The 26,999-nt window shown below is 40.5% G+C and overlaps 1 protein-coding gene across 1 annotated transcript in view; it reads right to left on the bottom strand.

Annotated features, from left to right (window-relative positions):
* SYCP2L (synaptonemal complex protein 2 like) overlaps positions 1-26,999 on the bottom strand; it is an 80,589-nt gene that overhangs the window by 10,071 nt on the left and 43,519 nt on the right. Inside the window, exons 16-24 of the mRNA XM_060023646.1 lie at positions 26,115-26,208; positions 25,483-25,637; positions 24,804-24,830; positions 15,664-15,811; positions 14,816-14,865; positions 12,607-12,736; positions 11,436-11,509; positions 11,202-11,271; positions 588-689 (exon numbers count right to left, since the gene is read on the bottom strand). Of these exons, the coding sequence (XP_059879629.1) occupies positions 588-689; positions 11,202-11,271; positions 11,436-11,509; positions 12,607-12,736; positions 14,816-14,865; positions 15,664-15,811; positions 24,804-24,830; positions 25,483-25,637; positions 26,115-26,208 (850 nt within the window). The remainder of the gene's footprint in view (positions 1-587; positions 690-11,201; positions 11,272-11,435; positions 11,510-12,606; positions 12,737-14,815; positions 14,866-15,663; positions 15,812-24,803; positions 24,831-25,482; positions 25,638-26,114; positions 26,209-26,999) is intronic.

Here is a 26,999-nt window from a genome sequence, read left to right as displayed (position 1 = left end):
GTATGTATCAACTCATTTAATTCTCACAAAATCCAAGTGAGACAGGCACTGTTAATGCCCACTTTTAACACAGACATCAGGTAACCGGTGCAAGCTCACAATGACAGCTCCAGGATTGGAACCCGGGCTGCCTGGCTCTAAACCACAGCCCTCTAGTACCTTAGGGCTTCCAAATCTGCCTTCTCGGAGCCTTTTGTTTCAAAGTATCATAGTGTCACTCATCCTGAAGGCCACCACCACATATGCAGCCTTTTCAGATCAGTCTCCTTCATTTGTACAGAGTGCGTATTTTTAACTCAAAAATTTAGCTAATAATCATCACCTAAAGCAGAGACCTAGGCTCTGAATATCGCCACTAAGAATTAAGAGGCAGAAATCAAATTGCCAGGAGGAGATAGTGCTTGCTTTTATCTACAATTTGTGCAGCAAGGCACTTGTCTCTGAAAGGACAAAGTGCTTCGTTTTCAGGGTCCTGCAGCTACTACGATCTTAAAACTGTAACTGCCTCGTAATTCACGTTGGGACATTCAAGGCTTACACATTTGCCACATTCTTTCTTGACCGGCTGGCTGGGTGCACAATGTTACCTGCCAAGTCTGTTTCTTCTGCCACTGAGGAAAGGCATCCTGGAGCATCACCTTCTTCCAATCGCGACTGCTTCCCCTTAGCGAAATGATCATCTGCTCTGTCTGAAGGCAAGCACAGTTCACTGATAACCACACACACGTTTCTTGGGTCCTAAATTTATCTCGCTCTCTTTCTGCCAGTTAGTATCTAGCCTTGATGAGCAGCAAGCGAAACTCATTCCCTGCTTGTTACAAATTGCTTATCATGTGGCATGTTGACTAAGAGCAACGCAAGTATCAAAGCACTCAGTCTACGGGTGCCTGAAAGAGGACCCACGGGAACATGCCTCCCCCTTTGACGAGCTCAGTAACGTTCAGGAACACTCCCCTGAGCAGGATACAGCCTGCGTCAAACAAAAAGCAGTAATGGTTGGCATCAAACCCACTTCCAGGGCTCTGGGCTAAAGAACAAGGCGGCAAGGTTTCCAGGCCGACTGGCCCTTGGAAGCTCATCGGATCACCCCCGCAGAGGGCGCCACCTGCTGGTGACACAGGAGCTTCGGCACCGAACTGACAGCTGCCTCATAAGGAGCTCATCTTGGGTCCTCGCTAGCTCAAGTGACTGAGAGCCTCCGCTGATGAGATTTAAATACAGATTCTGTTTTCAGTTCAGCATTTACTAAACATTTTCTTTTTTTAAAACAAATTGAAGTATAGCTGCTGTACAAAGTGAGATAAGCTACAGGTATACAATACAATGATTCACAATTTTTAAACGTTATACTCCATTTATAGTTATTATAAAATATTGGCTATATTCCCCATGTTGTACAATATATCATTGTAGCTTATTTTATACCTCATAGTTTGTACCTCTTACAGCTCACAGATATGGAGAAGAAACTGGTTACCAGTGGGGAGAGGGGGGCAGGGAGGGGAAAGATAGGGGTAGGGAAATAAAAAGTACAATATCTTTTATTTTGATGTTCAGTTCACACCAAACATGTCCTCACCCCATCCGGGCCCTCTGTCTCATCAGTGGCATCTTATCACTGTCAATAGTGCACTAGCACCAGGCCCGACTGCTGCTTTTTACCATCCTCTTCTCTCCCACCATCAAGGCCTGAGGCTCTGCCTACAGAAAGCATCCATACCTCTCTGCATCCCCACACCGAGACTGTCCAAGGCCAGCTCCCGGGAGGAGCTCGTCAGTCCCATCCCTTCAACTGGCATCCCCCAAATCCCTCTCTTGCCCGAGCTCTCTCGAGCAGCAAACCTGTGTTTCCAACTGCCCACCCAACATCTCCGCTCAAAACCCACTCTTGGGGCTTCCCTGGTGGCGCAGTGGTTGAGAGTCCACCTGCCGATGCAGGGGACACGGGTTCGTGCCCCGGTCCAGGAGGATCCCACATGCCGCAGAGCGGCTGGGCCCGTGAGCCATGGCCGCTGAGCCTGCGTGTCCGGAGCCTGTGCTCCGCAACGGGAGAGGCCACAACAGTGAGAGGCCCACATACCGAGAAAAAAAAAAAAAAACAAAAAAAACACTCTTTTCCATTCCTCCCCACCCCAGCTGCTCTTTCTTCCCCACCATACACTCAGCCCCGCCACACACACTTAACTGGGAAGACATCTGCTCTTCCCTCTCTCCTCCCACATCTAGCTGGTCACTACAGATTTCCCCCCTGAAAGTTCTGGAATTTAATTTCATGAATTTGCTCAATGAATATTTGAGTGTTACTATGTGCAGGGAGCTGGGGAAAATGGTGGGCAGATGGTAGGAAAGCAAAGAGGCAAGTTTCCCCTTCTGCATTCCACTGCTCTACCCTGGTCTCCTTCCAGCTCCTCAGACCCTGGGCCACTCTCACCTCAGGGCCTTTGCACCTGCCGCTCTTCTGACTTGCATCCTCCCCCCACCTCCCCATAACTACACTAAGGTTTCCCCTGGCCATCCAAACTAAAATTTCAACCCAACCCTCTAGCTCTTAAATCCCCTTTCCTGCTTAATTTTTACTTAGCCTCTATCACAATATAATATACTACACATTTCACTTTTCTTGGGTATTATGTCTCCCCCACTAGAAGGTAAGGTCCAGTGAGGGCCCGTACGCTGTCTGTTTTGTTCACTAGAATATCTAACACGTAGGAAAGTGGCTGGTGCATAGCAGACATCAGTAGACATTCACTGAATGAAAGAATGAATAAGTGAGTAAATGCTGCAGAAATCCAAGATTCTACAAAATAAGATATATCTCATATCCTAAAAAAGGATCTGAGTAAAACAAGAATGTATTCTAATTATCTTATACTAGCAGTGAGGGTAGAGATACAGGAATATCAAAAACCTTAGAGACCCAAATACCTGCTACATAAATAACAAACTGAAATTAATAAAATTTAGTATTTTAAGATCTGCTAAAACTACTTTTGGGAGGAACTGTAAAATACTAATTTTTAGAAATAGCACCATAGTAGGAAATACCAGTCATAAACATCAAAGTGACAGAAGGAAAAGAAAAAGAAATTTGCTATTAAAATTATGCAAAACAGAGAATAGTCAATGTTAAAATAGTTCATGCCCTGTGGTAAAACAGAAGATACATTTTTAAGAAAAATGAGTAACTTAGGTTTAAATGTCAACTTAGATTATTTTCTATTAAAGAAACAAAAAGGAAATAGCAAAACGAGAGGTAAAACAAGAGAGATAATACATATCTAATTGAGAGAAAAGAATGACCAAATGCAGAAAGAACTAAATTAATAATACCAGATATATAGACAAAATGATCATATATGAATGATGACCTTCATGGGACACCTGAGTTGCTTTGCTATAATAGAGTTTTCATAAACTGAAAACTTCGGTAGAGGTCACATTCTCACTTGGAAAAGAAAGAGCCCACAATCAGCCCCTCTAATAAAAAGTAAAATAAAATAAAATGAAAAGCATAAGAGGTGCCACTATCTCTTCTCACTGCTCTTAGATTAGGTGTGTTTGTTTGAAAGTATGGGTGGATATATCAGCTTTGAGAGGTGCCACTATCTCTTCTCACTGCTCTTAGATTAGGTGTGTTTGTTTGAAAGTATGGGTGGATATTTTCTAGGGAGTTGCACTGTGTCAAGGCTAAATGATTTTTAAAAATCAAAGAAAGAATCCAGACACAGCACTGTCCTCTTCCAGCCTCAAAATAAATGGAGCTCATGCTTGAATCTCACATGGTGTCCATATCCCAGTCAGCGCCCAAAGAAACCACTTAGAAAGGATTCCAGCCAGCCCCAACGAAGCACCGATGAACAACTACTACGTTTCTTTACATTTCTTTCCTTGCTGCCTGTTCTGTCCCTTCCAGTTTTTTTTTTTTTTTTTCTCTTCTGACAACATATTTGTAGCAAGAGCTCAAAGCATGGCCTTGAATTTCGATGTATCATGCTAATGCACCACCCGTGGAAAAGCAGGGCATCTGCTGGAACAGACAATGTTTACCTTCAATGGAGAGAGGAATCCAGGAACACTGTGTAAATAAGCTGGTTGCCCCCTGAATGAGCTGCTTGGAATTTGTGAACCTACTAAACAGGGATCATCCCTATGGACCACTTCAGGGACATGGAAATAATTTGGCATAGAAAACCCTTTCTGAAGAGGCAATCTTGTTAAGTACTTTACCTGAAACAAAGGAATGGCTCTCCAGAGAGAACAGCCTCCCCTAGGGAAATCAGTGCACTCGTTAAAGGATGCAGGTCCTAAGTGATGCAGTTGGCTCAGCTTTGTTTCCATGGTAACGGCATGCCTCTTATAACCAGGACTTTTTGACATTCTCATAAAGGGGTTAAAACTATGTACACACAGCACTTCAAAAATGAACACAAGCAGTAAACACACCGTGGCTGAAACTAGAGTGATCTCAAATGAATGCTAACTCGTTTGTGGGTGGCTGGTAGAAGGAGTGCGCGCTTGCTTTTGAACACAGCTGTCTTCATTGCCATGAGAATTGAAGACTTTTGCCATCTGAGGAGCTTCTGAACTTATTTTGGGCACAGGCTGTAGAGAATAATGTGGTGTCTATATTACATTTATTTACTCATACTTCTGATAAAACGGTTTTTAGCGCTACACAGAATCAACCCTAGGATTAATACCCAAGCTCTCCTAAATTACGGCATTTAAAAAAATCTTACTCTGAGGTGACACCCTGTGGCTTAAAATGATAAAAGGCCAACAACCTTCACTGGAGCGAGAATAGTCTTCTTAACCAAAATATCCTTCCTGTGGAGGCACTTTCCTAGCGCCAATTCCTTTGTTTTTTCTACCAATGCGTACTATGCTGAGAATATGAAAAATTAAAGACAATCTTTATCGCTGAATTCCTCAGTCTGACGGGGAGTACTGAAATAACTTCTGCCTGGATTAATGCATTTTAAAAATCAGTAAATCAATTCATAATACTTAGTTGTGACTATGTATAAATGATTATTCAATATGGAATTATGCAGAGGTTCGTCACTAAATGACAGCGTTTTCTAAGTTTCTGATTCTGGTTCCTTGGCAAATATTCACTGAATGCCTCTATGTGCCAGGCACCAAACTAGGCAATCATAGCACCACTGGAACAAAGAAGCCATCCTCCTGACTCCTTCCCAATCCTGGAGGCCTCTCCAAGAAGGCGCATGAGGGCAAAATGCAAAATCATGAGTAATCATCCCATCTGCTTGCAGTTCTGGGAGCACGGCATATCCAAAGTTCCAGGGTAAACATTAAAACAACAGTCTATGAGCAAAATAGCAGAATAGGAGTTTTCTACTGTTTTCCCCCAAAGGACACCAATTTTGAAAATCACCTACTGACAGAGTGGCCTTCGTGGAAGTCTGAGAGTCCAGTGGGGAAGATCTAACACATTGTCTGAGGAAGAAAAAAATGCAAGATTGGCTGCACGGAAGAGGGTAACAAGGACACTTTCGCTTGAGCCACATCACCACTTGCTCAAAGGCAGCACGGCTCAGGGCCAAGAGAGACCCTCTTAGCTCATGACTTCTCCACTGGGGAAGGTGAGAGGGTTTGAGGGAGCGCTCGTTTTCCCCAGCTGTGAGGGACCCTGCCAAAGAAGACCGTTTCTTGCTTGTCCCATCCAGAATACTGAGGGACACTACATGGCTCGGGGGTGGGGAGTGGCTGGGAGAACAGAATCTGGGGTTCTCAGGGAGCATCAAACGGATGCAGATCCTACTGTTTCAGGGACTCCATTAGGAAGCCTACTCATGAGCTGCTGGGGAGGCCTCAGCTACGGATGCCCCCGCAACTGGACCGTGGACAGCGCAACCAATCCACGTGCCTCACCTATACACAGCCCCAGCCTGTGGTTGGCTCACTTTGCACACACCCCCCAATGCACACACACACTTTGCACACACCCCCCCCAATGCACACACACACTTTGCACACACACCCCAGGGGCAATGACTGTGCGTGTTTGTAGACAGCCAGCCCTATTCAGCAGGATGGGGATTAAGCACGCATGCTCGAGCGTCCACCACTGCCCTAGGGAAGGCAGCAGGAGGCTGGGAGCACCTGGCCTGGCCATGCAGATTCCAGAGAAAGTGAGATCTGCAGAGGTACCCCGGAGAAAGCAAAGTGTGGAGCAGGCAGAGCCATAGGAAAGGTCTGAGAAAGCTTCAGAATCCCTAGTAGACAAAAGGTATTTCTCTCCTGAAGGCAGTCAGCAAAGACTAAAGGAGGTGACTGCTTCTTCAAATATGAAGACAGCAACGCGAAACTTCAAGGAATGTGAGAACTCAAGGAAACGTGACACCTCCCCCAAACCACAATAATTATATAGTCATGGACCGCCACAGAAAATGGAGCTCTGCAATTTGCCTAGTAAAGACTGCAAAATAGTTGCTTTCAGGAAGCTCAGTTGGCTACAAGAACACACACAGACAATTCAATAAAATCAGGTAAACAATAAGCAAACAAGATGAAAAGTTTAGGGGCTTCCCTGGTGGCACGGTGGTTGAGAGTCCGCCTGCCGATGCAGGGGACACGGGTTCGTGCCCCGGTCCGGGAAGATCCCACATGCCACGGAGCGGCTGGGCCCGTGAGCCATGGCCGCTGAGCCTGCGTGTCCGGAGCCTGTGCTCCGCAACAGGAGAGGCCACAACAGTGAGAGGCCCACATACCAGAAAAAAAAAAAAAAAAAATGAAAAGTGTAATAGAGAAATAGAAATAATAGAAAAAGAACCAAACAGAAACTCTGGAGCGAAAGAATACAAAAGTGAAATGAAAAATGCAATAATAGAGAATATGAGCAGCAGACCTGATCCAGAAGAAGAAGAATCTGTGTCAAAGGCAGATCATTTATCCAAATTATCCAGTCAGAGGAGAACAAAGGAAAAAGAATAAAAGAGAGTAAGAAAGCCTATATGAACTACGTGATAGCACTAATACAAACAAACTATACCATTAATAGAAACAATTCACAGAAACACAACAAACAATCCTAAAATTTCTATGGAACAACAAAAGACCTCAAATAGCCAAAGCAATTGAGAGAGAAGAACAAAGCTGGAGGCATCATGTTTCCTGATGTCAAACTACATTACAAAGATGTAATAAAACAGTAGGGTACTGGCATAAAAAAGAGACCGGGAAATCAATGGAATAGAATAGACAGCCAAGAAATAAACCCAGGCATATACAATCAAATTAATTGACAACAAAGAAGCCAAGAGTATACAATGGAAAAAAAAAAAGTCTCTTCAATAGATGGTGTTAGGAAAACATGACAGGCACGTGTAAAAGAATGAAACTGGACCACAATCTCACACCATACACAAAAGTTAACTCAAAATCATTAAAGACTTATATGTAAGACTTGAAATCATAAAATTCCTAGAAGAAAATACAGGCTGTAAGCTCCTTGACATCCATCTTGATGTCATTTTTTGGATTTGACACCAAAAGCAAAGGCAACAAAAATGAAAATAAACAAGTGGGACTACATCAAACTAAAAAGCTTCTGTATAGAAAAGAAAACCATCAACAAAATGAAAAATCAAAGTACAAAAGGGAAGAAAATATTTTCAAATCGTACATCTGACAAGGGGTTACTATCCAAAATATATAAAGAGCTCATATAATTCAATAGCCAAAAAACAAAATAATCGATTAAAATGAGAGCAGAGAATCTGAACAGACATTTCTCCAAAGACATACAGACAGCCAACAGGTGCACCGATGATTGGAGCAAACCAAAACCACAACGAGATAAACTCACACCTATTAGAATTCCTATTATCAAAAAGACAAGAGATAACAAGTGTTGGTGAAAATGTGGAGAAAAGAGAACCCTTGTGCACTGTTAGTTGGAATGTAAATTGGTGCAGCTACTCTGGAAAACAGTATGGAGGTTCTTCCAAAAATTAAAAATGAAACTACCATATAATCTAGCAATTCCACTTCTTTGTATTTAACAGAAGAAAATGAAAACACTAACTTGAAAATATATATGTACCCACCATGTTCACTGCAGTATTATTTATAGTAGCCAAGACATGGAAGCAATATGTGTCCAATGATGGATAAAGAAAATGTGGTATATATATACAACAGGATAATATTCAGTCGTAAAAAAGAATAAAATCTTGCCATTTGTGTCAACACGGATGGACCTTGAGGGCAAAATGCTAAGTGAAATAACTCAGACAGAAAGACAAATACTGTATGACCTCACTTATATGTGGAATCGAAAAGGAAAACAAAAAACAAAACCAAACTCATAGGTACAGAGAACAGATTGGTGGTTGCCAGAGGTGGGTGAAGGGGTGCACATGGGTGAAGGGGGTGAAAAGGTACAAACTTCCAATTACAAAATAAGTCCTAGGGCTGTAACGTACAGACAGGATGGCGACTGTAGTTAATACTTTATTGTGTATTTGACAGTTTCTGAGACAGTAGACCTTAAAAGCTATCATCTCAAGAAAAAAAAAAATGTAACTACCTGTGGGGATAGATGTTAACTCGACTTATTGTTGTAATCATTTTACAATATGTACAAATATCAAATCATTGTTATACACCTGAAATTAATATGCTACCTGAAATTAATATGCTATATGTCAATGATATCCCAATTTTAAAAAAAGGAAACAATCTACACGTTATTGGAGTCCCAGAAGGATAAAAGAGGGAAAGGGGGCAGAAAGCTATTTTAAAAAATAATGGCCGATGGGGGAGAATGGATGCATGTATACGTATGGCTGAGTGGCTTTGCTGTGCACCTGAAATTATCACAACACTGTTAATCGGCTATACCCCAATATAAAATTTAAAAATTAAAAAAAATAGGGACTTCCCTCGTGGCGCAGTGGTTAAGAAACTGCCTGCCAATGCAGGGGGACGTGGGTTTGAGCCCTGGTCCGGGAAGATCCCACATGCCGTGGAGCAACTAAGCCCGTGAGCCACAACTACTGAGCCTGCGCTGTACAGCCCGTGAGCCACAACTACTGAGCCTGCGCTCTAGAGCCCACGAGCCACAGCTACTGAGTGAGCTCTTGTGCCTAGAGCCCATGCTCCACAACAAGAGAAGCCACCGCAATGAGAAGCCCGCGCACAGCAACGAAGAGTAGCCCCCGCTCGCCACAGCTAGAGAAAGCCCACGCGCAGCAGTGAAGACCCATCGCAGCCAAAAATTAATCAATTAGTTATTTTTTTAATAATAATAATGGCTGAAAACTTCCAAAATCTGGGGAGAAATTTGGACATCCAAGTTCATGAAGCTCTCAAACCCCCAAAAGATTCACCCACAAAGATCTTTTGCAAGACACATTATAACGAAACTGTGTAAAATCAAACACACAGAGAGAATTTTAAAAGGAGCAAAAGAAAAAAATTTTCTCACATACAAGGGGACACCCATAACGCTATTAGCAGATTTCTCTGAAGAAACCTCACAGGCAAGAGTGGGATAATGTATACATGTAAAGTGCTGAAAGAAAAAACTGCCAACCAACAATACTTTACCTAGAAAAGTTGTCCTTCATAAATGAAGGAAAGATTAAAACTTTCCCAGAAAAATAAAAGCTTAGGGAGTCATCACCACTAGATCTGCCTTACAAATAGTGTGGAAAGCAGTTTATCAAAAGAAATGAAAAAACACTAATTAGTAACATGAAAATATATTAAAAAATATAAAACACACTGGTAAAGTATATATTCAAATTTGGAATACTGTAATATTGTAATACAGTGGTGTGTTAATGAACTCTAGAATAAAGGTCAAAGGGTGAAAATATTTAAAATAATTATAGCTATAATTTCTAATAGATATACAATATAAAAAGAGATAAATTATAACATCTAAGACATAAAATGTGGGTGGGGAGAGAAAAATGGTAGAGTTTTTTTTTTTTTTTTTTTTTTTTTTTTGCGGTATGTGGGCCTCTCACTGATGTGACCTCTCCCATTGTGGAGCACAGGCTCTGGACGTGCAGGCCTAGTGGCCATGGCTCATGAGCCCAGCTGCTCCGCGGCATGTGGGATCTTCCTGGACCGGGGCATGAACCCGTGTCCCCTGCATCGGCAGGCGGACCCCCAACCATTGCGCCACCAGGGAAGCCCAATGGTAGAGTTTTGTATGCAATAGAAGTTATCAGCTTAAACTGTATCTCGAAAATGTTTTATGTGAGCCTCATGGTAAACACAAAGCAGAAATCTATAGTAGATACATAAAAAATAAAGAAAAGGGAATCAAGGCATACCACTATAGAAAATCATCAACCACAAAAGAAAACAGCAAGAGAGGAAGAAATTAAAAGAAACAACAAAACAGCCAGAAAACAATTAATACAAAGGCATTAGTAAGTCCTTATAAATCAATGATTACTTTAAATGTAAATGGAGAGTGGAAGCTAACGCAACATTATAAAGCAACCACACTCCAATAAAAATTCATTTAAAAAAAAGAAAAGAAACGTAAATGGATTAAATTCTCCAATCAAATGGCACAGAGTGGCTATATGGATAAAATAGGACCCAACTATATGCTGCCTACTGGAGACTCAACTCAGCTTTAAGGACGCACACAGGCTCATAGTGAAAGAATGGAAAAAGATATTCCATGCAAGTGGAAATCAAAAGAAAGCAGGAATAGCTATACTTATATCATTCAAAACAGACTTTAAAGTCAAAAAATTTAACAAGAGACAAAGAAGTTCATTACATAATGATAAAGGGGTCACCCCATCAAGAGAACGTAACAACTGTAAATATAGGCACCCAATGTCACAGCACCTAGCATTTTAAGCAAACGCTAACAGATCTAAAGGGAGAAAGTGACAACACTATAATAGTAGGCGACTGCCTTCTGTGGGGTGGGAGAGGAGGCATGCCGGTTGATGGGACTTGTGTCCCAGACTATATGCTTCTCGACACAGACGTTCTTGTTCCTGAGTGAAAACCTCTGCTCCTCTCCTTGACCTTCAGGCACATTTGGAGCTGGTTAAGCAGATGGCACTGCCCTCTCCAAGGCCTGGCAACTGTCACTCTGTATAGTGATTGTATCTGCCTCAATTTGAATAACAGCCCAGTCTGCCAAAATCAGATTAATTTTGCTTTATTCTGCAGAAAGAAGTTTAGAATTCTCTCACCTCTGTCTTCCAAGTTTTGCAGTTTATGTTTGAAGCCAGTACTTTTCACCAATGACTCTTGGGTCACAGTCTTAAAAAAAAAAAAAAAAGGCCACAAATACATGTATTCATGTCGAAATAAGAAACACATGGTGCTACATTATCCCTTAAAAAGGAATAAGCTAGTACATTAAGCAAATATAATATTAATTCTGGAAAACCAGATGAATAACCAACAATTAAATAGTACAATACCTCAGATACATTTTCTTCAACATCTGAGTGTTCCAAGGAAGAGAGATCGCTCGGTGGGGGGGGACTTTGAAGTTCTGAGCATTAGAGAGAATGAATAGTTTTAAGGGAATAAACACACTGAGAGGCAATAACATTTCACTATCAGTCTATAAATTAAATTTCAACATCCACTGCCCTACCTCCCGCAAAAGGACACAGTTCTAAAAAAAAAAAAAAAAAAAAACCCAAACCAAAAACCACTTTATATCTTGCAGGGCATGCCTGGGTATTAGGGGTTACAGGTCTGTAGATAAAATGAATAGCCAGTTACCTACTAGGTCAGCACCTTTAGTACCTGCCCATCTGGCCCCAAACACACAGCAAGGACTCTGCCACCTCAACGTGGTCCTTCTCTTTCCTCTCTTAGATGCACTCCCTTACTCCTCTTCCTCTCTGTTATATTTCCCTCTCTCCTGCTATATTTCCCTCTCTCCTGCTATATTTCCCTCTCTCCTATTTTCCTTTCCCCACTTCTTTTCTTCCAGCGGCAGCCAAATTAAGAGGCTGGCAGTCACGTGCTTGCTAATGCCATCATGTGCCTGCCAACGTGCAATGCTCTAAAATGATAGGTGAAGAAAACAAAATCCCTGCTCTTACCAACTTAAAAAAGATGTGAATTGTTTTCATAAAATACAGCGGGGGCTGAGATAAACCTTACAGGTCAAGGGTTGGCACACTCTGGCCCCTCAGGCCAAATCCAGTCTGCCACCTGGTTTTATAAATAAAGTTTTATGGAAACACAGCCATGCCCATTGGTTTACGTCTTATCTGTGGCTCATTTGGAGGTACAAATGCAGAGCTGAATAGATGCAACAGAAACTCTAGGGGCCAAAAAGCAATTACTCTGGTCCTCTACAGAAAAAGTTTACCAACCCCTGCAATAAATCATCATTTGAGCTTCTTGTTATTTTTAAAGTGGAAGAATACCAGCAATTCTTATGCACAAGCTGATCTCAAATGTTAAAACAGAATTAAAACAATGTCCTCTGTCTTTTGTTAATGAGGGCATAAAAGAGAAGATCAATCATACTTTCACACTTTCTTCAACGGATATTAAAATACATTTTTCTTTTTCAAACTACCTTTCCCAAAATATAATTTTTTCTACGTAGATTGACAGAAAATCACATACCTATCTTCTGGGCAGAATCTTCAGGAGTTAAAAAGGCAGAACTACTCTGAAATTCCGTTCCAGAAATTTTTGGAGGTGTGACATTATTTTGCCTAGAGGTATCTTTCCGTAATGGTGTTAGAATTTTAGCCTGAAATAGAGTATTTTTTATAAAGTGTTAACTTGTTTTGAGTGGTTGTGAATGTTATCGAAACATTCCAAGACATTTCCAACATCCTTTTTAAATGATTAAGTATTGGATATGCTCCATTTGAAAAAACCAGTAAGACCATAAGATCGCAGGGTTGGAAGCACATTAGGTCAGGCATCAACTGATGACTGCAAGTCAAAGTTCTCAAAGTGTGCTCCCAAACCACAGGATCGGCAACACCTGAGAATTTGACAGAAGAGCAAATTCTCAAGCCCCAGTGACAATGTGCTCAATCAAAAACTCTGGGGACAGGACCCAGCAATCTGCATTTCCGCAAGCCATCCTGGTCATTCTGAACACTAAAGTCTGAGAACCACTGCTCTAATTCAGGAGTCAGCAAACTACAGCTCACTGTAAATAAAGTTCTTGTAAATATAAGTTTTACTGGAACACAACACATCCCCTCATCTGAGTATCGTCCATGGCTGCCTTCACGCTACAATGGCAGAGTTGAATGGCTGCCGCAGGAACCATATGCCCGAAAAGACGGAAATATTTAGTATCTGGCCCTTCACAGAAAACGCTTGCCAAGCCCTGCTTCTAAGTTATTCTCTTAAACTCCAGCACAGAGAAGTGAGTTCTAGATACCAATGTCTGTATAAAGTCAGCAATGCCCTCACTGAAAATCAGCACAGACTTCTTGTCAGCTGCACACCTTAAATTGATGGATTCTCAAAGCTTTCCTGTTTCTTCTTTGGTACCTATTTTTCTAAAAAGCTGTATATTGCTAAAACTGTTCTTTTGGCCTATTTCTAACTGATAACTCCTTGTCTCAGGTTGAACTATTCAACAAATATTTAGGTAGTTGCTCTGGCTCACAGGTTTGAGCTATAAACTCTCTCGGTCACCTCAGAACATGAGTGTCCCTTAGCCTCACAGAAGGCAGCACCCCGCACCCCCAGGCTGATGGCAGAAGGCAGGTCGGGCAGGGAGGGCAGATGACGAGCTACTGTTAGGGCACTAACAACATTCTATTTCTGTACACACAAGCAGGGCGCTGCTCATGCCCTGAGAATCCCAGCAGCTGCCCTTCAAAAACTCTTAAAGACTTCGCACTATATTCTGCAGTTTGTGTGTGTGTGTGTGTGTGTGTGTGTGTGTGTGTGTGTGTGTGTGTGTGTGTGTGTGTGTGTGTGTGTAGATACATATATATAATATATGCACATATATGTATTATATATGTATTACATATATTAGATATGTATTATATGCATGTAATATGTACATATATGTATTTTAAAATATAAGTATATATAGTTTGTACATATAAAGTATATGTGCAATTATATATAATACATATCATATATACATGATTATATGTTACATATTTTATATAAAATATCATATATACAGTATATATATACACACACTATACTATATATATACTATCTATCTAATTTCATTTGACAAAGGACAAAAGCCAACTGCTTAGAGAGGTAATTCAGCTAAAAGCATGATAAATTAAGCTCTGAATTGGCCCAGAGGACACTCGTGTCCATGTTCTTAACTACTTTGATATAAAACAAGGATAAGTGAGAGGAATTAAGAAACTTTCAGGGCTTATTCAATATTTGAAACGGCTGAAGGCATTTCAACTGCTTGCAAAATAAAGACTTAAATGTTTAAATCATTAAAATCGTTGAGAGTAACATGTCAACAAACTGAGAACTAATGGAAGAATTAAACCAAGAAGTTTATTTTAAAATATAAATTCAAAAAAGCATACACTTGCAGGAAATCAGAAGAGCCCAGATTTCAAGCTTAGTTCATAATAAACATCTTGCAACAAATTTGCAACCGATGAAAAAAGATCCTAAATTTTTACCCAAGATTCATATAAAATGTTTAGAAGTCCTTGAAGTTTCTATTGAAAGTGGTTCACATACTAGTAAACCACTGGTTTATTCTTCTCATATTTCAGAAAGGAGTTTTTTGAGAAATAAAGGTGGTTGAAAGAGATCAGCTTGTTTCAAGCTTACACCATGAGGGCACATGGCAGCCCAGACAAAATTTACTTACTTCATCTTTCTCAAGGTCACTGCCACTACTGAGGGGGAAAATTGGCAAGGCTAGAATGGAAGGGAATAAGAGTACGGTGGGTAAGTTTGCTTATAAGAAATACCCAAATACACACTAGAAGCAATTCCCATTTCCCACAGCTTGCTGAAATGTCTAGCTCTTATGATCTAATTACCCACCTTTGTTCCTCACTACCCAGCATGAATTCTCTGCTCCAGATCCCGTTCTGAATGCTGTTCTCACATCTTTCTAGTTTTACCTAATTAGAATGCTTCCCCTTCTCCACACCTCTTCAAATCCTATTCTTCTCCCAAGGATTAGCTGAGGTCCCACCCAGCTCTTCCTTGAAGCTTTTCCTGATGATTTCAGCTTACGTCAGATTCCTCTTATCTGAACTCCTTACTCCATTTATCCACGGCTCAAATTTAACAAGTATTGGTCGATTCCATATTCTTTCATACCGTTTTACACATGTACATTTTCCCTTTCCCGTCCACAAGGGAAGGAGGACCACATGATCACATCTCTTTGGCACCCACTGCTCCCATCACGTATTGAAAAATTAGTATCTGATAATTTATTTGAAAAGTGACTGGAAAGAAAACACACACCAAACTTACTTTTTTTTTTTTTTTTTTTTTTTGTGGTACGCGGGCCTCCCACTGCCGTGGCCTCTTCTGTTGCGGACCACAGGCTCTGGACGCGCAGGCTCAGCGGCCATGGCTCACGGGCCCAGCCACTCCGCGGCATGTGGGATCCTCCCTCCTGGGCAGGGGCACGAACCCGTGTTCCCCGCATCGGCAGGCGGACTCCCAACCACTGCGCCACCAGGGAAGCCCCAAACTTACTTTTTATGTTACTTCTGGTTCTTATCTTTTTTCTATTAGTATATGACTTTAGGGATTTCCTTTTTTGGTTACTGGTCCAAGACAGTTCACTGGCACTAGTACTTGAGTCTTCATTACTCTCCGAGAAGAGGTGTTTCCTATAATTAGACTTTTACAAACACAGTGATAAATGAGAACTATTAAAAGGACGTTAGTACCATTTATGTGCAATTAAACATATGACTATGAAGTTAGACAAAAGAGAAGTAACTCCTTCTTCTAGAAGACTGGGCTTTCTTCCATAATGAAAGGGCACAGAAGTAAGGAGAAGGGAGAAAAAGAGGATGATTATTTCATTAGTTCTCCACCAAGCGGCTATAGTAAAAGAGACCCAATCCTCTCTAATCAAATACTTGTAGCTGTAGAGATGGTAGATGACTTTCCAAAAGCTGATGCACCTGACTACTGGGCCAACACTAACTTCAAAACACTAACCCATAGGACTGAGAACCACTGCTAAAAGAAAGTCAGAAGGAGCTTTAATCTGTTTGTTTGAAGCCCATGATCTCTTATTTTAGAAAAAAAAAATTTCATTTACTGTCTATATATTTTTTTTTTAACGTACTGACAATAGACTTAAACTCTGCTTCCCAAAGCAAGAACAACAATGGAGAGATGGAAACGGGCACACACAGGAACAAAACCACGTCACTGACTCAGAGCAAAAAATTTCTTTTCAATTCATTAACACTTCTGATTCTATTCAGAGTAAATCTCAGCTGCTAGTAGGTCTTTAATATTTCTCTTCTACTTCATAATCTTTTTTTTTTGTTTAACAAAGCAAGAACAGACTTTTGGCTCAAGGCCTAATACAAGGAAAAGTACAATTCAATATAACTTTGTTATTCTCCGTCATATTTATTTGGGGGCTTACCAACTATTTGTTACAACTAATGCTGACCTTCCATTTCAAAGTGAAATGCTTTATGCATGTGGCTGATTCACTTTGGTGTACAACAGAAACTAACACAGTATTATGAAGCAATTATACTCCAATAAAGATCTATTAAAAAATAAAAATAGAAGTGAGGAAAGAAAAATAAATAAATAAATAAATAAAACAAGCTTAAGATAAATTTAACTGAGAAACAAAGAGCAGAGTAATGGTAAAGTTTGAAGATGGTATGCAAATAACTAAAACATGGGAAGGACTGCCCCAAAACAATGAAAGTGATTCCATTACCGACATCCTTGTTTCTTGCTTTCTGTCACCCTCCAAAGCAGAATCTTCCCTAAAAGCAAAATACATGGAATTAATGGAACTGTTTCACCAACATCTTCTCCTTTCCCAGCTTCACAGCACTTTTTCTTTCCCTTTACACGTCCTTTGATTGTGAGCCCAACTCATGGGAAGTACCCCATTCTGAGACAAACTTTCTACCTTGCAATCCATTTCCATACACCTTCTGCCTGCCAACAACTGGCTATTTAACACAAAACAAAACTTTATTGAGCCCTTCTCTGTCAGGCATCCAAAGAAGCGGCTGGCAGGGTGACGTCAGCAAGCAAGCAGTGAGTGTGACGATGCTACAGAGCTGTTTCCCGCCTGGCTCTGCCTTAGAATCAGCTGGGCGCTAAAAAGGCAAGCTCTTCTTGATGATTAGTGATGTTGAGCATCTTTTCATATACTTATTGGCCATTTGTATATCTTCTTTGGAGAAATGTCTATTCAAGTCCTTTCCCCATTTTTTTTAATCAGGTGTTTTTTTGTTTTTTTTTTTTTGCTACTGAATTGTAGGAGTTCCTTATATATTATACTTCAGATATTTACCCCTTATCAAATACAGTTTGCTATTGTCATAAAACCAAGACAAGTCTTTCTATTTGCTACCATATAGAAAGAAACTTGATTTTTTTACGTTAATCTTACATCCTTTGATTTTGTTAAAGGGGAGTTGTTTAATGGGGACCAAGTTTCAGAAAGATGAAGATGAAAAAGCTCAGGAGACGGCTGGTGGTGATGGCTGTCCGACAACGTGAAGCTACTTAATGCCACTGAACGGTACACTTGAAAACGGTTAAGATGGTAAATTTTACATTATGCCTACTTTATCACAATTTTTAAAAGGTTATGCTAACACATATATATGGAATTTAAGAAAAAAAATGTCATGAAGAACCTAGGGGTAAGACAGGAATAAAGACACAGACCTACTAGAGAACGGACTTGAGGATATGGGGAGGGGGAAGGGTAAGCTGTGACAAAGCGAGAGAGAGGCATGGACATATATACACTACCAAACGTAAGGTAGATAGCTAGTGGGAAGCAGCCGCATAGCACAGGGAGATCAGCTCGGTGCTTTGTGACCGCCTGGAGGGGTGGGATAGGGAGGGTGGGAGGGAGGGAGACACAAGAGGGAAGAGATATGGGAACATATGTATATGTATAACTGATTCACTTTGTTATAAAGCAGAAACCAACATGCCATTGTAAAGCAATTATACTCCAACAAAGATGTAAAAAAATAAAATAAAATAAAATGCCTATTAAAAAAAAGTTAGTCTTACACTGTTAGTTTGTGTGTGTTTAGTCTTGATAGGGATACAGTAGGAAAATCAAATAGCTAGTTAAAAATCCCACTAGGGGATTATAGACAGACAGGGAACTTCAGGGAGCTTTGGGAGACCATTGTAAGTTAATTATCACTCAAGAAAGCAATCGGAAAACCATGAAACAAAGCAGGCTTGCTTAACAACAGAACTAACAACAAAAATATACATCAAGTCAATGATGTCTGCATCCTGCTGGCTGAGGTAAGTTAATGATCCCTAGGACATGCTCCTCTGCACATGCTAAAAACAAAAATATAAGGGAAAGGTGACATTCCAAAGTAGAAGACCCTCATTACACTGAAACCTGAGATGACTTACCATATTATTTTAGCATACATTATCATCCTTCTGCTGATTTGAATAGCGCCATGACCGTCCTGGTTTGACCACTAGGGACAAGAAAACTCCCCTGTCCGACATGGAGGAGGAGGTGATGAGGGAAGCTTGATGTCTACTCAAGAATGAGGAAGAAAGTGGATTTCTCCCCTCTCCCCACTTTTCCTTTGTTTATAAAAATGTAACCCATTAAGTGCTAGGGGGAGAGGCCTCTCGCACCTCTTGTACCCCTCACAAGCCTCCTATACTAATAAACTCTTTCTTTACCTGTCACTCTGCCTCTTGCTGAATTCTTTCTGTGCTGAGACAGAAGAACCTATGCTCTACTGAGTCCCGAAATGCGTTCTGCGGTTTCAGTCTGAATTTATAAGCAGCTACAGGTGCTGTTTTATTCCAACATGGAACAGCTAAAAAGCTCTGAACAGTACCCAAGATTTCTTTGCAATACTGGCATCTGAACATCCCTTTTAACTGAAGTACTCATTTGCAGAACAAAAAAACAGAGACCCGGAGATGAACAGATTACTCCAGTCAGGAATCTTTAACTCAGAGTCTGTGGTGTTACTGTTAGATGCTCTAGGGGAACTATGTACCCTCCATAAGTCCAAGACCTACCCTTCTGCTCTATGTGGAAATATTCCGTAGGACCAAGCATGCAGCCCCTTCCCAAAGCCGAATCTGGACCTCTAGGAGCAAGAGCAACAATGTTCCATGCCTCTCAGAATGAGAAAAAGGATTCTCAGATTCAAGTGGGGCTGAAGAATTCTCTCACTGCTGAATGGAGGATCAGACAGGCACAGAGAGTGGCAGCAGGTTACTGGGAAGGCACAGCCCCGGCAGGGTTGCCTTACAGCAGCACACTTCCAAACCATGCTGGAAGCCCCTGCCAGCGCCCCACTCCTTCTGAGGCAGATGTGAGAGGAAGAGGTGAAGTCGGAAGAAACCTGGATTGCTCCAAGGATCTTAAAGAATGAGACACTGGGGCTTCCCTGGTGGCGCAGTTGTTGAGAGTCCGCCTGCCGATGCAGGGGACACGGGTTCGTGCCCCGGTCTGGGAGGATCCCACATGCCGCGGAGCGGCTGGGCCCATAAGCCATGGCCGCTGAGCCTGTGTGTCCGGAGCCTGTGCTCCACAACGGGAGAGGCCACAACAGCGAGAGGCCTGAGTACTGCAAAAAAAAAAAAAAAAAAAAAAAAAAAAAAAAAAAAAAAAGCCTGGACAAGAAAGTGTGATGGGAAGGAAGTGTAGGGGTAGGGCAGGTTTCTACCCTCTTCTAGTTGAAAGAGATCCTTGAACAATGAATGGCTAGCTATAGCGATGGTATAAAAACACTACTTTTTCTTTCCTGGCTCATGGCCTGACAGAAATGTAGGCTCTATTCCTGGCTTAGAACTCTCTCTTCTTTTTTTTTTTTTTAGAAGGACATCAGCTCAGCATTTATTTATTTATTTATTTATTTCTGGCTCTGTTGGGTCTTCGTTTCTGTGCTAGGGCTTTCTCTAGTTTTGGCAAGCGGTGGCCACTCTTCATCGCGGTGCCCGGGCCTCTCACTGTCGCGGCCTCTCTTGTTGCGGAGCACAGGCTCCAGACGCACAGGCTCAGTAGTTGTGGCTCACGGGCCCAGTCACTCTGCATCATGTGGGATCCCCCCAGACCAGGGCTCGAACCTGTGTCCCCCGCACCGGCAGGCAGACCCTCAACCACTGCGCCACCAGGGAAGCCCCAAAACTCTCATTTTTTAAGGTCAAGAAAGAACAAATTTCACAGTATGACAGAGTGCTTTAAACTAACATCATAAAAGGAGAAACAGCACTGTTCATATATAAATTGTAAACCCTTAAAGCCCAAAACCAATATAGGCTGACACAGAAAAACAATAGGAGAGATATCTAGTAACTCACAGAAGAAGAATGGTATTGGGGAGGTGGAGCCACAATAACATATAAAAACTAATGAAGTAAATAAAGGAAATTATAACACACTGAGGACCCTCTGGGGGATTGTGTGGTTCTGGCAGAGGAATGAAGAAATAGCCCACATCAGTATTGGATCTGTTCATTCATTCATCAGTCCATCCATCAGTGAAATTGTATTACTGAACCTATTGACAAAAATGTCTAGCAAGTAGAACCCTCAAAGATTGGGACTTTGCTGCAGTCCAGTGTTTAAGACTCTGCACTTCCAATGCAGGGGAGTGTGGGTTTGATCCCTCGTTGGGGAACTAAGATCCCACATGCTGCATGGCACAGCCAAAAAGAAAAATAAATCAAATAGAACCCTCAGAGACTGCTGGAGGAATGTAAAATGCTGCAAAGACTTTGGAAAACATTTTGGCACTTTTTAAAAAAGTTAAACATATACCAATCATGATCCAGCTATCCCATTCCTATATATTTACCCAAGAGAAAAGAAAACACATCTCCATACAAAGACTTACACATGAATCCTCAGGGCTTTACTTGTAACAACAAAAACCTGGAAACTCAAATGTCCATCAGCAGGAGAATGGATAAACAAAATGTGGTATATCCATACAGTGGATCCACTATTCTCCATACTACTCAATAATACAAAAGAATGAACTGTTGATACATGATGAATCTCAAAATAATTACACTGAATGAAAGAAGCTAGAAAAAAAGTACTTATTGTTTGGTTCCATTTAAATAGATTTTTAAAACTACAAACTCATCTATAGTGACAGAAAGCAGACCAGTGATTGCTAAGGGTCGGGGTGGGAATGCAGAAAGACAGGAGGGAGGGGTTTCAAAGGGGCAGGAAGAAACTCTCGGAGATGACGGATACGGTCCTTATCTTGATTGTGGTGATGGTTCCTGGGTGTAGACATATGTCAAAAACTGTATGTCACAGATGGAAAAATCTTCAACAAAATACTAGCAAACAGAATCCAACAGCACATTAACAGGATCATACACCATGATCAAGTGAGGTTTATCCCAGGGATGCAAGGATTCTTCAATATACACAAATCAATCAATGTGATAAACCATATTAACAAATTGAAGGAGAGAAACCATATGATCATCTCTACAGATGCAGAAACAGCTTTTGACAAAATCCAACACCCATTTAGTAGGCATAGTGGGAACGTACCTTAAGATAATAAAGGCCATATATGAAAAACCCACAGCTAACATTGTTCTCAGTGGTGAAAAACTGAAACCATTTCCTCTAAGATCAGGAACAAGACAAGGCTGTCCACTTTCACCACTATTATTCACATAGTTTTGGAAGTTTTAGCCACAGCAATCAGAGACAAAAAAGAAATAAAAGGAATCCAAATCAGAAAAGAGGAAGTAAAGCTGTCACTGTTTGCAGATGACATGATACTATACATACAGAATCCTAAAGATGCTACCAGAAAACTACTAGAGCTAATCAATGAATCTGGTAAAGTAGCAGGATACAAAATTAATGCGCAGAAATCTCTTGCATTCCTATACACTAATGATGAAAAATCTGAAAGAGAAATTAAGGAAACACTCCCATTTACCATTGCAATAAAAAGAATAAAATACCTAGGAACAGACCTACCTAAGGAAACAAAAGACCTGTATGCAGAAAACTATAAGACACTGATGAAAGAAATTAAAGATGATACAAACAGATGGAGAGCTATACCATGTTCTTGGATTGGAATAATCAACACTGTGAAAATGACTATACTACCCAAAGCAATCGACAGATTCAATGCAATCCCTATCAAACTACCAATGGCATTTTTCACAGAACTAGAACAAAAAATTTCACAACTTGTATGGAAACACAAAAGACCCTGAATAGCCAAAACAATCTTGAGAAAGAAAAATGGAGCTGGAGGAAGAAGGCTCCCTGACTTCAGACTATACTACAAAGCTACAGTAATCAAGACAGTAGGGCACTGGCACAAGAACAGAAATATAAATCAATGGAACAAGATAGAAAGCCCAGAGATAAACCCACGCACATATGGTCACCTTATTTTTAATAAAGGAGGCAAGAGTATACAGTGGAGAGAAGAGAGCCTCTTCAATAAGTGGTGCTGGGAAAACTGGACAGCTACATGCAAAAGAATGAAATTAGAACACTCCCTAACACCATACACAAAAATAAACTCAAAATGGATTAAAGACCTAAATGTAAGGCCGGATACTATAAAACCCTTAGAGGAAAACATAGGCAGAACACTCTATGGCATAAATCACAGCAAGATCCTTTTTGACCCACCTCCTAGATTAAGGGAAATAAAAATAAACAAATGGGACCTAATGAAACTTCAAAGCTTTTACACAGCAAAGGAAACCATAAATAAGACGAAAAGACAACCCTCAGAATGGGAGAAAATATTTGCAAATGATGCAACTGACAAAGGATTAATCTCAAAATATACAAGCAGCTCATGCAGCTCAACATCACAAAAACAAACAACCCAATCCAAAAATGGGCAGAAGACCTAAACAGACAGTCCTCCAAAGAAGATATACAGATTGCCAACAAACACAGGAAAGGATGCTCAACATCACTAATCATTAAAGAAATGCAAATCAAAACTACAATGAGGTATCACTTCACACTGGTCAGAAAGGCCATCATCAAAAAATCTACAAACAATAAATGTGGGAGAGGGTGTGGAGAAAAGGGAACACTCTTGCACTGCTGGTGGGAATGTACATTGATACAGCCACTATGGAGAACAGTATGGAGGTTCCTTAAAAAACTAAAAATAGAACTACCATACAACCCAGAAATCCCACTACTGGGCATATACCCTGAGAAAACCATTATTAAAAAAAAGTCATGTACCACAATGTTCATTGCAGCACTATTTACAATAGCCAGGACATGGAAGCAACCTAAGTGTCCATCGACAGATGAATGGATAAAGAAGATGTGGTGCATATATACAATGGAATATTACTCAGCCATAAAAAGAAACGAAATTCAGTTATTTGTAGTGAGGTGGATGGACCTAGAGTCTGTCATACAGAGTTAAGTAAGTCAGAAAGAGAAAAACAAACACAGTATGCTAACACATATATATGGAATCTAAAAAAAAAATGGTTATGACGAACCTAGGGGCAGGACAGGAATAAAGATGCAGATGTAGAGAATGGACTTGAGGACACTGGGAGGGGGAAGGGTAAGCTGGGATGAAGTGAGAGAGTGGCATGGACATATATATACTACCAAAGGTAAAATAGATAGCTAGTGGGAAGCAGCCACACAGCACAGGGAGACCAGCTCGGTGCTTTGGGACCACCTAGAGGGGTGAGATAGGGAGGGTGGGAGGGAGACACAAGAGGGAGGAGATATGGGGATATATGTATAGCTGATTCACTTTGTTATAAAGCAGAACCTACACACCATTGTAAAGCAATTATACTCCAATAAAGATGTTAAAAAAAAAACTGTGTCAAAAATTTGATGTTAAAGTATACATCCAATTGTACACTTTAAATATGTACACTTTATTTTATTTCAGTTATATCTCAAATAAAGCTGTAAAAAAAAAATCACAGGTATGACCCATTCTTCAGAGGCCTACATGGAAAGTGGCAATAAAACAATGCCAAGTAATACATGTTTTCTGGCGAGGGATAGTCAGTGTTCTGCTACAGAAAACTACATCACCAAAGATAACATTGGGACTATAATGGTAGAGACACATAGGTCAAGAGAACTTTCCAGCCCTGCTCAAATCATTCTGCAGAAAACTGCACACAATGTTCTCTCCTTGTGTGGAGCACAACCAGATGCAAAAAAGGGGGAAAAACCTAGACAGTTGAATTGTAATTAATGAGTCACATTAACAGCAATCTACACGCTTTATGAGTTTTGAAAATCACATACCTAGATGTATCATTTAATTCAGGAACCTGCATTTTTGCTGGTGGTTCTTGTAAATCTAAAGAATATTCGAGTTTTGAAGTAACTTCCAAGCATGAAAATGAAAAACAAAAATTATTAAGCATCTCAAGTAAACATTTAAATATACCATTCAAGTCTTATGACAGAAAAAAAATCTGACCTTTTTGTGTATCATCCAGTTTCGATTTTTCAGGTGAATTATCAGCTGTATTTGTTTGCTGCAGAAAAACATATATACCTAAGTTTAACTATGTTGTCTTTGAAATTTTTTACAGTTCCAAAGAAAAGCATTTAAAGAGTAGGGTATCAGGCTCTTTGTTCATTAGATTTAGCTCCAAATGACTGTTGGCTGTTCCAGAAACGTCAATATCTACCCTCAGAAGATTTGCCACCATCAAAGACAATCACAGAGTGTCTCAGAGTTACTAAGGGAAACATCAAAGGAAGACTTACAAAAATGTCTTCAACAGCATCATAACTGTCGAGATATGTACGAGTTCCCAAAAAGACAATCTATCTGGAGGAATAATCTTTGGTGTATTTGTTTTTAAAAAAAATCATAACACTGTCACATTTCTGTATAATGTGTCCATGTAATCAAACATAAGAAAATGGACTGAACACCAATACAGGCCAAGCAGTGTGTTAGGTGCTTTATGTATTTATGCTTTTAATCCTAAGACGGCCACACTGTAAACCAGCTATTACCTTTGCTTTACAGATGAGAAACCTCAGGCTCAATGATGTTAAGTAATTTTCCCAAGTTCCCATAATCAGTAAGTGAAAACCAGGTCTGATTCCAAACATTAAGCTGCTTTTCCCAAACTCAGTCTCCAGATCCCAAATGAAGGAATGAGGCAAAGCCAGCCAAGTGACACATTCCGCGGGAGAGCCAAGATGAGTGAAAGTCGAGAAAAAACAAACACGGCAGGCAAAAGTAATTTAAAGGAGGGGATAGTGAAAAAAGAGAGAGATGGTTGACCAGGAGAAAATGGACAACAAGCCAGAGAGTCAGCCTCCACCTGCCAGCATCCTGGTGGATACAGTTCAGCATCTTGTCCCCAGTTCCCTGTACTCACAGTAGGCTCAGACGGGTTATTTAAGGGGAGAGTTGTTGGGCAATTGTTATCTTCAGCACTGGTTAACTCTGCCAGCTCGGTAGATTCCTTTGCTTGGTCTATACACATTAAGAAAAGAGCAATAAAGAATGGTAACAATAACCATACACAATGCTGCGTACACCCTCCAAATGCTCTTCATGAGATTCATACTGCAAGTACATCACCATCTTTTGGTAAGAGCTGGTAATTAGGACCTGCTATGGGCACCTTGGAAAACTGCTTTTGGGTCTAAATCATAAGAGATATGTAACCTGTGCAGGGCCAGCTTCATGGGTAGACAGGGCCCTACACACTTGCCTCCTGCCACCCCATCAAAATTTCTCTTTTGTCATTTCCAATTGACCCAAGACAAACTGTATCAGGTGGAGAAAATAATTCAAGGTTTAATCAGCAACTTTTCTTTCTCCAAAGGTATAATAACACATTAATTACTCCTATATGACCAAAGGTTTTCAGTGACCTCTTTCAAGTAATATTTTATCATTGCTTCTCTATGCAATCTAGGTAAGAAATTTTGTTATTTCCCAATATACCTGTCTCTCTTTCGTGGCTGCTAGGAATCTCAGTGTCTTCTTTCTCAAACTCACCAGAACGGTCTGAGGAGATTTTCGTCTGGTCAGGCCTCACCTGAAATGAAAACCAAAAATCACATGATTTTTAAAAGCAGTAATCCTTTTAAAAATTTATTATTAACAGACCTAAAGAGACATAGACAGCAATACAATAACAGGAAGGGACTTTAATACCCCACTTACATCAATGGATACATCACTCAGATGGAAAATCAATATGGAAACATCAGCCTTAAATGACATGTTAGATCCAATGGACTTGACATATACATAACATTCTACCCGAAAGCAACAGATTACACATTCTTCTCAAGCACATATGGAATCCAGGATAGATCATATATTAGGTCACGAAACAAGTCTTAATAAATTTAAGAAGACTGAAATCATATCAAGCATCTTTACCAACTACAGTGGTATGAAACCAGAAATCAATTACAAGAAGAAAACTGGAAAACTCATGAATACATGGAGATTAAATAACACGCTTCTGAAAAACCAACAAGTCAATGAAGAAATCAAAAGAGATTAAAAAAAACTTTTGGCAAATGAAAATGGAAATGCAACATACCAAAACTTATGAGGTGCAGCAAAAGCATTTCTAGGAGGGAAGTTCATAGTGATAAATGCCCACATCAGAAAAGAAAAGAAGGACTTCCCTGGTGGTCCAGTGGTTAAGATTCTGTGCTTCCAATACAGGGGGCACAAGTTCGATCCCTGGTTGGGGAACTAAGATCCCGCATGCTGTGCAGAGTGACCAAAATAATAATAATAATAAAGAAAAGAAATAACTCAAATAAACAACATATCTTTACACCTCAAGGAACTAGAAAGAAAAATAAATGA

The sequence above is a fragment of the Delphinus delphis genome, chromosome 10, assembly GCF_949987515.2.
Source record: "Delphinus delphis chromosome 10, mDelDel1.2, whole genome shotgun sequence".
Classification (NCBI taxonomy): domain Eukaryota; kingdom Metazoa; phylum Chordata; class Mammalia; order Artiodactyla; family Delphinidae; genus Delphinus; species Delphinus delphis.
Note: the sequence above shows the minus strand (reverse complement) of the source record. Positions and strands in the feature narration are given on the sequence as shown.